Below are 14,112 nucleotides of genomic sequence, written 5' to 3'. Positions count from 1 at the left end.
CTCAGCCTGTGTATATTTTCAGTGCACCGTACGCCAATGATCACATTGATAAATGCCAAGTAGCACAGCCATTTTGGCGTACACCCCATATACGCTCAAACATTGCCGTATGCAACGTTGATACATGTGGCCCATTGTGTGTGCAAGAGACCAAGTGGAAGGGAAGTAAGAGCAAGAGCATCAGCGGTGGGTACAAGTTGTACCATGGTGTGGACAGGAAGAGAAATAGTGTTGGGGTCATTTTAAAGGAAGAGTATGTTAAAAGTGTGTTGGAGGTTAAGCGAGTGTCTTGACAGGGTGATGAGTGTGAAGTTGGAAATTGAAGGGGTGATGATGAATATCATCAGTGCATATGCCCCACAGGTAGGTTGTGAGATGAAGGAGAAAGAAGATTTCTGGAGTGTGTTAGATGAAGTGGTGGAGAGTGTGCCCAAGCATGAAAGAGTGGTGATAGGAGCGGACTTCAATGGGCATGTTGGTGAAGGGAACAGAGGTGATAAGGAAGTAATGGGTAGATATGGTATCAAGGATAGGAATGGGGAAGGACAGATGGTAGTTGATTTTGCAAAAAGGATGGAAATGGCTGCGGTGAATACCTACTTTAAGAAAAGGGAGGAGCACAGGGTAACACAGAGTGGAGGAAGGTGCATACAGGTGGACTACATTCTTTATAGGAGATGCAAGCTAAAAGAAATCAGAGACTGTAATGTGGTGGCAGGAGAGAGTGTCATTAGACAGCATAGGATGGTTGTTTGTAGGATGACTTTAGAGGTAAAGAAAAAGCAGAAAGTGACAGCTCAACAAAGGATCAGATGGTGGAAGATGAAGGAGGAAGACTGTTGTGTGAAATTTAGCCAACAGGTGAGAGAAGCACTGGTTGGAGAGGAAGCAATTTTGGACAACTGGAAAAGTACTGCGGATGTGGTGAGGGAGACAGCTAGGGCAGTACTGGGTATGACATCTGGGCAGTGGAAGGAAGACAAGGAGACTTGGTGGTGGAATGAAGAGGTACAAGAAAGCATAAGGAGAAAGAGGTTGGCGAAAACGTTTTGGGATAGTCGGAGAGATGAAGAAAGTAGACAGGAGTACAATAAGATGCGGTGTAAGGTGAAAAGAGAAGTGGCAAAAGCGAAGGAAAAGGCATATTGCGAGCTGTACAAGAAGCTGAATAGTAAGGAAGGAGAAAAGGACTTGTACCGATTGGCCAGACAAAGGGACAGAGCTGGAAAGGATGTGCAGCAGGTTAGGGTGGTTAAAGATGTACATGGTAATGTGCTGACAAGTGAGGAGTGTGTGCTGAGAAGGTGGAGGGAATATTTTGAAGAGCTGATGAATAAAGAAAATGAGCGAGAGAAAAAGCTGGATGATGTGGTGAATCATGAAGTACAAGAGATTAGTAAGGAAGAAGTGAGAGCTGATATGAAGAGGATGAAGAGTGGAAAATCAGTTGGTCCAGATGACATTCCAGTGGAGGCATGGAAATGTCTAGGAGCGATAGCAGTAGAGTTTCTAACCAGATTCTTTAATAAAATCTTGGAAAGTGAGAGGATGCCTGAGGAGTGGAGACGAAGTGTGCTGGTTCCTATTTTCAAGAACAAGGGTGATGTGCAGAGCTGCAGTAACTACAGAGGCATAAAGCTGATCAGCCACAGCATGAAGTTATGGGAAAGAGTAGTAGAAGCTCGGCTTAGAAAACAGGTGAAGATTTGTGAGCAGCAATATGGTTTCATGCAGAGAAAGAGCACTACAGATGCAATGTTTGCTCTGAGAATACTGTTGGAGAAGTACAGAGAAGGCCAGAAAGAGTTACAATGTGCGTTTGTGGACTTAGAAAAAGCTTATGACAGGGTGCCAAGAGAAGAGATGTGGTACTGTATGAGGAAGTCGGGAGTGGCAGAGAAGTATGTTAGGGTAGTGCAGGACATGTACAAGAATAGTGTGACAGCGATGAGATGCGCAGTCGGAATGACAGACTCATTCAAGGTGGAGGTGGGATGACACCAAGTACCAGCTCTGAGTCCTTTCTTGTTTACACTGGTGATGGACAGGTTGACGGATGAGATCAGACAGGAGTCCCCATGGACTATGATGTTTGCAGATGACACTGTGATCTGTAGTGAGAGTAGAGAGCAAGTTGAGTCTAGTCTGGAGAGGTGGAGATATGCTTTGGAGAGAAGGGGAATGAAAGTCAGTAGAAGCAAGACTGAGTACATGTGTGTGAATGAGAGGGAGCCCAGTGGAATAGTGCAGTTACAAGGAGTAGAAGTGGTGAAAGTAGATGAGTTTAAATATTTGGGGTCAACTGTTCAAAGTAATGGAGAGTGGGTAGAGAGGTGAAGAAGAGAGTGCAGGCAGGGTGAAGAGAGTGCAGGCAGGGTGGAGAAAGGTGGCAGGAGTGATTTGTGACCGAATAATATCAGCAAGAGTGAAGGGGAAAGTTTACAAGACAGTAGTGAGACCAGCTATGTTGTACGGCTTAGAGACAGGGGCACTAACAAAAAGACAGGAGGCAGAGCTGGAGGTGGTAGAGCTGAAGATGTTGAGATTCTCTTTGGGAGTGACGAGAATGGACAAGATTCAGAATGAACATAGAGGGACAGCTCAGGTGGGACGGTTTGGAGACAAAGTCAGAGAGGCGAGATTGAGATGGTTTGGACATGAGCAGAGGAGGGACCCAGGGTATATAGGGAGAAGGATGCTGAGGATGGAGCCACCAGGCAGGAGGAGAAGAGGGAGGCCAAAGAGGAGGTTTATGGATGTGCTGAGGGAGGACATGCAGGTGGTTGGTGTGACAGAGGAAGATACAGAGGACAGGGTGAGATCTGCTGTGGCAACCCCTAACGAGAACAGCCGAAAGACAAAGAAGATTCCTTGCTAACTTTTACAAAATATGTGAGAATAAATGTATTAGATTTATACAGAAATAAGCTGTTTCGGAGGACTTTCAGCCATCGTCATAGATCATAACACAGATTTAGACAGATTTGTGAACAATATTTGAGATAAATTGGCAATGTTTTAGATCTTTTGAGTTCAGCTCATGAAAAATGGTAGCAAAAACCAATCCATTGCATTTATAATTTTGTTCAGTGTATTTGCACAATCTGACCAGAGAGATAGGTCTGTTCACAACAATTAATCTTTAGTTGAAATAGCATTTTGTACAGTGATCACAACACCCTTGTCCAGCCAAAAAGCAGTGGTGTGCTTTCATGTAATATTTGTCTGTGCCACGTAAGTGAAGGCAAAGACCATCATGACCTTTGTTTTCTTAACAAAAAAAAAAAAAAAAATTCTGACATTTAGTGGAGAATTCATACATTCAGCTTCTTTTCTTATGCACACATAAACATATTTATTCACGCAAACATACTTTAACATTATCTCCGAAGCAAAGAAATATTACCTGAAGCCATCTCCAACTGTCACAATCTCCACCTCGCTGTCTGTGGAAGTGACATTGATCTCCTCACTTGGAGGAACAGCAGGAGCTGGTGCTGGAGTTGCCTCGATCACCACCACATCTTCATCAAGAGCACCTGAACACAATGTGTGAACTGAATGTTATAGTGCCAGACACCACACAATCTGACAAAACATTAATGTACAGTACAACCAACAGTGAACATATACGAGGTCTGTTAGAAAAGTATTGGACCTTTTTATTTTTTTCAAAAACCTGATGGATTTGAATCATGTGTGCTTGCATGAGCAAACCTTGAACCTTCGTGCGCAAGCGTGAACTTTTTCACGCCTGTCGATTGTATCATTTCCTGGTAAGCAGCCTTTGTGTGAGGACATGTGCAGCGCGTTCGGCAGATTTTTATTTCAAGGAAAAAGACGGAACGACTGGAGCGCCGCATCAAATTTTGCCAGAAACCCGGCGACAGCCAGGTGGAAACCATTCGGATGATTCAGACGGCTTTCGGTGACTTTTCAGTCGTGTGACTATCCAAGAAATTGTGGAAGAGGTGGGTATGTCACAGCATGTCCTGTGAGACTTCAACACAAAGGCGCTTTTGCTCCGCCGTCAGAAGCAGCCAAATCTTGTGTCTTCTACAGTGGAAATCTTCTACAGTGGAATGTAACGAACAAGTGCTGATGTCCACCTCTTCCGCAATTTCTCGGACAGTCACACAATGGCCCCGCATTACCACAGCGTTCACTTTGAAATGATCTGGTCATTTCAGCATGTTGATGGCCGACCGGAGCGTGGCTCGCTCTCCACCGTTGTGCGGACGTCTATAAACCGGTTGTACTGCTCCTTAATCTCTGTGATGCCCACAGGATCGTCACCAAAAGCCGTCTGAATCATCCGAATGGTTTCCACCTGGCTGTCGCCCAGTTTCTGGCAATGCGGAGCTGCTCCAGTCGTTCCATCTTTTTCCTTGAAATGAAAATCCGCCGAGCGCACAGCACACGTCCCACACAAAGGTTGCTTACCAGGAAATGATGCAACTGACAGGCGTGAAAAAGTTCACACATTCGCACGAAGGTTCAAGGTTTGCTCATGCAAGCACACGTGATTCAAATCCATCAGGTTTTTGCAAAAAATAAAAAGGTCTGATACTTTTCTAACAGACCTCGTATCTTAAGTCAATGGTTCCATTTCTCCCTGCTTTGCTTACACCTGTTCCAATCATTCAACCCTTGCAAAAGAACATTTCAAAGACACGATTAAAAGCCCAAAATTACCATGACATTCATGCCCATGATGAGTGTGTGTGTAAACTTCCAACCACAACTGTACATGTCCACACTGTTCAAACTACATATGAATGTTGTGGGGGAAGTGTGCTGTGCTCATGATGGATGATGAGAGGCTTGAGTTCTGTTGATAGAAACTGCAAAGGTAAAGACATTTGTACACCTGTATCCTGTGGGAATACTAGCACAACCAAATCATTGGTGAATGGACCACTTCTTCCATTTTTGCCTTGCAAAACTAGTACACATAAAAAGACCTGTTCCTCCTGAAAGTATTTATTAATGATTCAACCTAGCCAATGCAATTTTAACTACTTTTAATGAAACGATGTGAAACAGACATGAAGATTTGAAATGTTGTCCTTACTGGAAAGGACTGCACCACCTTTCCATGACAACATGCAAGAAACGATAAAACGCTCCAAACCTTTGTTATAGTTGCACAGTCAGAACTACCTGCAAACATCCATATAATAACCCTTAATGAATGTGCTGTAGAACTCAGCCACATGGGGTGTATAGCCAGTACATTCTGAGTGCCGGTCCCAAGCCCAGATAAATGAGGAGGGCATTAATCTTAAAGTTTGTCAAATCTCAGCCACGTGGGGTGTGTAGCCAGTACACTCTGAGTGCCAGTGTAACAGTATATCCCAAGTCCGATTAAGGTAGGGTTGTATCAAGAAGGGCATCCGGTGTAAAACAAGCCAACCCAACCATGCAAACTAAAAATTGAATATCCATACTGGATCGGCCCGGGTTAAAAATGACCACTACTGGTGCCATTGCCCAACAGGCTGCCAATGGAAATTGGGAAGTAGAAGAGTAGGAGGAGAATATGTCCACAGACAGTGGGAGAAGAGGAAAACTAGAATGGTTGAAGTGAGAGTTGGGACTTTGCCAGTATGAGTGGTAAAAAGAAGACAGTTGGCTGATATGATGGAGAGGAGAAAAGTAGACATATTGTGCGTGCAAGAGACAAGTGGAAGGGAAGTAAGAGCAAGAGCATAGGCGGTGGGTTCAAGCTGATGTGTCATGGTGCAGATAGGAAGAGAAATGGTGTTGGGGTCAATTTAAAAGAAGAGTATGTTAAGAGTGTGTTGAAGGTTAAGTGAGTATCTAACAGGGTGATGAGTGTGAAGTTGAAAATTGAAGGGGGGGGGGGGGGGTGATGAATTTCATCAGTACATATGCCCCAGAGGTAGGATGAGAAATGAAGGAGAAATAAGATTTTTGGAGTGAGTTAGATGAGGTGGTGGAGAGTGCACCCAAGCAGCACAGAGTGGTGATAAGAGCAGACTTCAATTGCCATTTTGGCAAAGAGAACAGAGGTGATGAAAAAGTAATGGGTAGATATGGTATCAAGGACAGGAATGTGGAAGGATAGATGGTAGTGAATTTTGCAAAAAGGATAGAAATGGCTATGGTGTGAATACCTACTTTAGGAAAAGGGAGGCACACAGGGTGATGTATAAGAGTGGAGGAAGGTGCAAGCTCTGTAGGAGGTGCAAGCTAAAAGAAATTGGAGACTTTAAGTTGGTGGCAGGAGAGTGTAGCTAGACAGCATCGGATGGTGGTTTATAGGATGACTTTAGAGGTAAAGAAGAAGAGGAGGAGGAGAGCTCAACAAAGGAACAGATAGTGGAAGCTGAAGGAGGAAAACTTGTACGAAATTCATTCAGCAGGAGAGAGAAACACAAGATGGAGGGGAAGCAATTTGGGACAACTGGAAAAGTACTGCAGATGTAATGAGGGACACAGCTTGGAAGGTACTGGGTGTGACATCTGGACAATGAAAGGAAGACAAGGAGACTTGGTGGTGGAATAAAGAGGTCCAGGAAAGCATAAGGAGAAAGAGGTTGGGGAAAAAGTTTTGGGACAGTCGGAGAGATGAAGAAGGTATACATTAGTACAAGGAGATGCGGCATAAAGCGAAAAGAGAAGAGGCAAAAAGCGAAGGAAAAGGCATATTGCTTGTTGTACAAGAATTTGAATAGTAAGGAAGGAGAAAAGGACTTGTATAGAATGGCCAGACAAACAGAGCTGGAAAGGATGTGCAGTAGGGCTGAAATGATTAGTCGAGTAACTCAAATAATTCGATTACAAAAAATGTTCGAGGCAAATTCTGTGCCTCGAAGCTTCGTTTAACGTTGTAGTACATATGCCAGGCCTGTGTGTGGCGCTGCAATGTCCACAGGAAAAAAAAAACAGAAGAAGACTGAAGCATAACAGCTAATGAAATTAGCAACGATAGCTAACGCTTTCCAGCGTGACACACAGTAAAAAAAAGCCTTTTAAGAGATAGCTGGTCCACGCCGATCATTTGAAATACTTACTGTGTATTTAAAGCGAAGCAGTGTGTTTGTCTAGTTTTAAAAAACACATGGTCTGCTCTACGTGGACTATTGATGTTGTTTAAAAATGCAAAAGTACTTTTTATCCGATTACTCGATTAATCGCCAGAATAATCAATAGAATACTCGATTACTAAAATAATCGATAGCTGCAGCCCTAATGTGCAGCAGGTTAGGGTGGTAAAAGATGCACATGGTATTGTGCTGACCAGCAAGAAGAGTGTGTTGGAGAAGGTGGAGAGAATATTCTGAGGAGCTGATGAATTAAGAAAATAAGAGAGAGAAAAGGCTGGATGATGTAGAGAGAGTAAATCGGGAAGTATAAGAGATTAGTAAGAATGAAGTGAGGGCAGCTATGAAGAGTGGAAAGGCAGTTGGTTCAGATGACATTTCAGTGGAGGCATGGAAATGTCTAGGAGAGATGGCAGTGGTGTTTCTAACCAGATTGTTTAATAAAATCTTGGAAGGTGGGAGGATGCCTGAGGAGTGGAAACAACATGTGCTTGTTCCTATTTTTAGAACAAGGGTGATGTGCAGAGCTGCAGTAACTACAGAGGCATAAAGTTGATCAGCCACAGCATGAGGTTAAGGGAAAGAGTAGTAGAAGCTAGGCTTAGAAAACAGGTGAAGATCTGAAAGCAGCAATATGGTTTCATGCCGAGAAAGAGCACTACAGATTCAGTGTTTGCTCTGAGAATACTGTTGGAGAAGTATAGAGAAGGCCATAAGGAGTTACAGTGGGGCAAATAAGTATTTGATCCACTGTCGATTTTGCACGTTTTCCCACCTACAAAGAATGGAGAGGTGTGTAATTTTTATCGTAGGTGCATTTCAACTGAGACAGAATCTAAAAAAACAAAAAAACAAAAAAAAAAATCTGAAAAATTACATTGTTTGATTTTTAAATAATTAATTTGAATTTTATTGCATGAAATAAGTATTTGATCACCTACCAACCAGCAAGAATTCTGGCTCTCACTTAGGGCTGTCACGATTAGGAATTTCTGGAGACGATTATTTGTCAGACAAATAATTGCGACTGAGGAATATATTGTCTTTTTTCTTTTTTTTCCCTTCTTTATATTCTACTATAGTAGTATAATTACACAACTCTGGAAGAACGTTCGGCTTCTGTGAGTGGAGAAACTGGGAATAGAGCAACATTTTTATTTTTATCTTCATTATACAACGCCTGGCAAAAATTATGCAATCACCGGCCTCGGAGGATGTTCATTCAGTTGTTTAATTTTGTAGAAAAAAAGGAGATCACAGACATGACACAAAACTAAAGTAATTTCAAATGGCAACTTTCTGGCTTTAAGAAACACTATAAGAAATCAGGAAAAAAAAATTGTGGCAGTCAGTAACGGTTACTTTTTCAGACCAAGCAGAGGGAAAAAAATATGGAATCACTAAATTCTGAGGAAAAAATTATGGAATCATGAAAAACAAAAGAACGCTCCAACACATCACTAGTATTTTGTTGCACCACCTCTGGCTTTTATAACAGCTTGCAGTCTCTGAGGCATGGACTTAATGAGTGACAAACAGTACTCTTCATCAATCTGGCTCCAACTTTCTCTGATTGCTGTTGCCAGATCAGCTTTGCAGGTTGGAGCCTTGTCATGGACCATTTTCTTCAACTTCCACCAAAGATTTTCAATTTGATTAAGATCCGGACTATTTGCAAGCCATGACATTAACCCTATGTGTCTTTTTGCGAGGAATGTTTTCACAGTTTTTGCTCTATGGCAAAGATGCATTATCATCTTGAAAAATGATTTCATCATCCCCAAACATCCTTTCAATTGATGGGATAAGTGTCCAAAATATCAACATAAACTTGTGCATTTATTGATGATGTAATGACAGCCATCTCCCCAGTGCCTTTACCTGACATGCAGCCCCATATCATCAATGACTGTGGAAATTTACATGTTCTCTTCAGGCAGTCATCTTTATAAATCTCATTGGAAAGGCACCAAACAAAAGTTCCAGCATCATCACCTTGCCCAATGCAGATTTGAGATTCATCACTGAATATGACTTTCATCCAGTCATCCACAGTCCACAATTGCTTTTCCTTAGCCCATTGTAACCTTGTTTTTTTTCTGTTTAGGTGTTAATGATGGCGTTCGTTTAACTTTTCTGTATGTAAATCCCATTTCCTTTAGGCTGTTTCTTACAGTTCGGTCACAGACGTTGACTCCAGTTTTCTCCCATTCGTTCCTCATTTGTTTTGTTGTGCATTTTCAATTTTTGAGACATATTGCATTAAGTTTTCTGTCTTGACGCTTTGATGTCTTCCTTGGTCTACCAGTATGTTTGCCTTTAACAACCTTCCCATGTTGTTTGTATTTGGTCCAGAGTTTAGACACAGCTGACTGAACAACCAACGTCTTTTGCAACATTGCGTGATAATTTACCCTCTTAAGAGTTTGATAATCCTCTCCTTTGTTTCAATTGACATCTCTCATGTTGGAGTCATGATTTATGTCAGTCCACTTGGTGCAACAGCTCTCCAAGGTGTGATCACTCCTTTTTAGATGCAGACTAACGAGCAGATCTGATTTGATGCAGGTGTTAGTTTTGGGGATGAAAATTTACAGGGTGATTCCATAATTTATTCCTCAGAATTGAGTGAGTCCATATTTTTTTCCCTCTGCTTGGTCTAAAAAATTAACTGTTACTGACTGCCACAATTATTTTTCCTGATTTCTTATAGTGTTTCTTAAAGCCAGAAAGTTGCCATTTGAAATGACTTTAGTTTTGTGTCATGTCTGTGATCTGCTTTTTTTCTACAAAATTAAACAACTGAATGAACATCCTCCGAGGCCGGTGATTCCATAATTATTGCCAGGGGTTGTACATACAGTCCCAACTTTTTCTGATTTGTGGTTGTTTCTTTTGCATTTCTCAAATTGTTTCTCCTGATCAGTCACGTTTTGTGCTTCAACACTACATTAAGATTGAACAAATAAATACCTTCGGAAAATAACAGCTGTTAAAGTTCAGAGTTCTCACCTGTTTTTTGTGATCTGTGCGTCTGAACATAGACGCACAGATCACCACAGCTTCTCCACGTTCATTCATATATTCCCATTTTTTAAATATGTTTTTAAGATATTTGACCGTTTATTTCATCTCATGATCTCATAAATTCAGTATACGACGCGCACTTGGTGTGAACAGGGCGGTAACGGCAGAATCACACCGGGAGAGAAAGTTCAGAGAGAACTAAAACCAGCTCCACGTTTTCGTCGTTTTTTTAACATGTTCACTCGGGTTAAAATCCTCTCTCTGCTCCGCGCTCGCTGTGTGCACTGATGGTTCTCAGAAGGCTGTAACATGTCAAGCCTCCATTCAGGAATCTCAGTCCCTCCCCCACCCCCTCTCTCGCAGTCTATTGACTCCGCGCGCACACACACCGACAGCTCCTTCGGTAAACTCCGCATTTTAGACGGCTTTTGAAGAAGACGGCCACTGTTTTAATTGCCCGTCTTATCCAAGCGGCAGGACGGATCGCTCCTCACCCTCATGTTATTGTCCTGCCTTAAGACGAGAGCGAAACAGAGTGAGCAATGACGTCAGATTCTGAGTCGTTTTATGCTTTGTGGATAAAATAAATAATTCACGGTAATCGCGAATATGAAAAATAATCGCGAATATAAAAAATAATCGCGATTGGTGAATGTTGTAATAATTGTGACAGCCCTACTGTCACAGACCTGTTAGTTATTCTTTAAGAAGCCCTCCTATTCTGCACTCTTTACGTGTATTAATGGCACCTGTTTGAACTTGTTACCTGTATAAAAGACACCTGTTCACACACTCAATCAATCACGCTCCAACCTATCCACCATGACCAAATCCAAAGAGCTATCTAAGGACACCAGGGACAAAACTGTAGACCTGCACAAAGCTGGGATGGACTACAGGACAATAGGCAAGCAGCTTGGTGAGAAGGCAGCAACTGTTGGCGGAAATCTTAGAAAATGGAAGAAACACATGATGACTGTCAGTCTTCCCCGGTTTTGGGCTTCATGCAAGATCTCACCTCATGGGGTAAGGATGATTCTGAGAAAGTCCAGAACAACACAGGAGGACCTGGTCAATGACCTGAAGAGAGCTGGGACCACAGTCGCAAAGATTACATTAGTAACACATGACGCTGTCATGGTTTAAAATCCTGCAGGGCACGCAAGGTCCCCCTGCTCACACCAGCACATGTCCAGGCCCATTTGAAGTTCACCAGCGACCATCTGGATGATCCAGAGGAGGCATGGGAGAAGGTCATGTGGTCAGATGAGACCAAAATAGAGCTATTTGGCATCAACTCCACTCGCGCTGTTTGGAGGATGAGAACAACCCCAAGAACACTATCCCAACCGTGAAGCATGGGGGTGAAAACATCATTTTTGGGGGTGCTTTTCTGCAAAGGGGAAAGGACGACTGCACCGTATTGAAGGAAGGATGGATGGGGTCATGTATCGTGAAATTTTGGCAAACAACCTCCTTCCCTCAGTAAGAGCAATGAAGATGGGTCGTGGCTGGGTCTTCCAGCATGACAATGACCCCAAACACACAGCCAGGGCAACTAAGGAGGGGCTCCGTAAGAAGTATTTCAAGGTCCTGGAGTAGTCAAGCCAGTCCCCAGACCTGAACTCAATAGAAAATCTTTGGAGGGAGCTGAAACTCCAAACCTGAAAGATCTGGAGATCTGTAATGAGGAGTGGACCAAAATCCCTGCTGCAGTGTGTGAAAACTTGGTCAAGAACTACAGGAAACGTCTGAGCTCTGTAACTGCAAACAAAGGTTTCTGTACCAAATATTAAAGTCTGCTTTTCTATTGATCAAATACTTATTTCATGCAATAAAATGCAAATGAATTATTTAAAAAAAAAAATACAATGTGATTTTCTCTCTTTTTTTTAAGACTGTCTCTCACAGTTGGAGTGCACCTACGATCAAAATTACAGACCTCTCCATTCTTTGTAGTTAGCAAAATCAACAGTGGATCAAATACTTATTTGCCTCACTGTACGTTGTGTGTTTGTTGATTTAGAGAAAGCTTATAACAGGGTGCCAAGAGAAAAGTTGTGGCATTGTATGAGGAAGTATGGAGTGGCAGAGAAGTATGTGAGGATAGTGCAGGACATGTACAAGGAAAGTGCAACAGCGGTGAGATGCACAGTAGGAATGACAGACTCATACAAGGTGGAGGTGGGATTAAACCAAGGATCAGCTCTGAGTCCTTTGTTGATCGCAATGGTGATGGACAGGTTGACAGATGACATCAGACAGGATGGACTATGATGTTTGCAGATGACAATGAATCTGTAGTGTGAGTAGAGAGTAGGTTGAGTCTAGTCTGGAGAGGTGGAGATACGATCTTGAGAGAAGGGAAAAGTCGGTAGGCCCAAGACAATACATGTGTGTGAATGAGAGGGAACCCAGTGGAATAGTGCAGTTACAAGGAGTAGAAGTGGTCAAAGTGGATGAGCTGAAATACTTAGGGTCAACTGTCCAATGTAATGAAGAGTGTGGTAGAGAGGTGAAGAAGAGAATGCAGGCAGGGTGGAGTATGGTGGTAGGGATGATTTGTGACCGAAGAATATCAGCAAGAGTGAAGGGGAAAGTCTACAAGACAGTAGTGAGACCAGCTATGTTGTACAGCTTATAGACAGTGACACTAACAAAAAGACAGGAGGCAGAGCTGGAGGTAGCAAAGCTGAAGATGTCGCGATTCTCTTTGGCATTGACGAGAATGGACAGGATTAGGAATCAACATAGAGGGACAGCTCAGGTGAGATGGCTTGGAGACAAAATCAGAGGTGAGATTGAGATGGTTTGGACTTGTGCAGAGGAGGGGCCCAGGGTATACAGTGAGAAGGATGCTGAGGATGGAGCCACCAGACAACAGGAGAAGAGGGAGGCCAAAGAGGAGATTTATGGATGTGCCAAGGGAGGACATGCAGGTGGTTGATGTGGCAGAAAGATACAGAGGACAGGGTGAGATGGAAACAACTAATCTTTTGTGGCGATCCCTAACGGGAGCAGTCGAAAGTAAAAGAATGAATGTGCTGTATGAATTTCAGCTGCGCATTGTCTCCCACTTTAATGAACTCTGAAGCATGTTCATGTCAACATTTTATGGCAGACATCATATGCTATCTAATTTTTTGAATTTTTTATAACTACAGACATTCAGAAAAATTAGCATTATCAACTATTTAACAGTGTTTTCCTTGCAACCCACATATGTTCATTTATCAAGCACAAGTACAAACTTCAATTCCCCAAATCATTCAGGAAGGTATGTAAAGGAAATTATAATGTTGTCAAATAGCATCTACACATTTTGCTACAATAGTGAAAGAATGAGCAAGAAATTAAGTTTATTTGTACGATTAATTGTATGTTTTATGCCTCTGTGGTCTGATGTGTTTTGTGTGAAGCACTCTGGGAATTGCATTGCTAGTGAGGTTCATGTTTCCCCTGTGTAATATCTATTCCAATTATCCCCAGAGAGCTGCTGCTTAGCACCTGCTACAAATCTGGATACCTGCTACTCTGGTAGAGCTTTGAAGTGGTTAACAAATAAAAACTCTAAACAATTTGCTTCATGTTAATAATTAGATTGCAATAAAGTGTAAAATATGTACACTTTACAGTGCACTAATAATCTGGAACAACAGTCGTACCAAGATTCATGTATTTACATTTGGCCCAGTTAGTATGGTGTTACATTGCAAATTTGCATTTCCACGAAAGAACTTTCCACAACGTCTTTACATTGTGTCGTCATCATCTATGTAGACTGCATCTCCCTGTGCTTTGACTGGTTTATAGATGTGCGTGCTTCTGATGTAGGCTTGTTTTCAATTTGGTGGGTAGTTCCGTATGAATGGAGAAAAAAATGAATGAACATTGCAGCTATGCTATTATGTTTTTATTGTTTTTTTTTGTTTGTTTGTTTGTTTTTCCAGTTTATCAGCACCAACTTCAACGACAATACTCGAGACTACTTTGACAAACAAATATACTCTCTGCA

At 42.2% G+C, this 14,112-nt stretch overlaps 1 protein-coding gene across 4 annotated transcripts in view; it reads right to left on the bottom strand.

The window, feature by feature from the left end:
• rnf111 (ring finger protein 111) overlaps window positions 1-14,112 on the bottom strand; it is a 105,084-nt gene that overhangs the window by 82,547 nt on the left and 8,425 nt on the right. For all 4 annotated transcript variants that reach the window (XM_034190143.1, XM_034190150.1, XM_034190158.1 and 1 more), the window contains exon 3: window positions 3,407-3,539. In XM_034190143.1, the coding sequence (XP_034046034.1) occupies window positions 3,407-3,539 (133 nt within the window). The remainder of the gene's footprint in view (window positions 1-3,406; window positions 3,540-14,112) is intronic.

Source organism: Thalassophryne amazonica, chromosome 2 (genome assembly GCF_902500255.1).
Source record: "Thalassophryne amazonica chromosome 2, fThaAma1.1, whole genome shotgun sequence".
Classification (NCBI taxonomy): domain Eukaryota; kingdom Metazoa; phylum Chordata; class Actinopteri; order Batrachoidiformes; family Batrachoididae; genus Thalassophryne; species Thalassophryne amazonica.
This window is presented reverse-complemented; position numbering and strand designations above follow the sequence as displayed.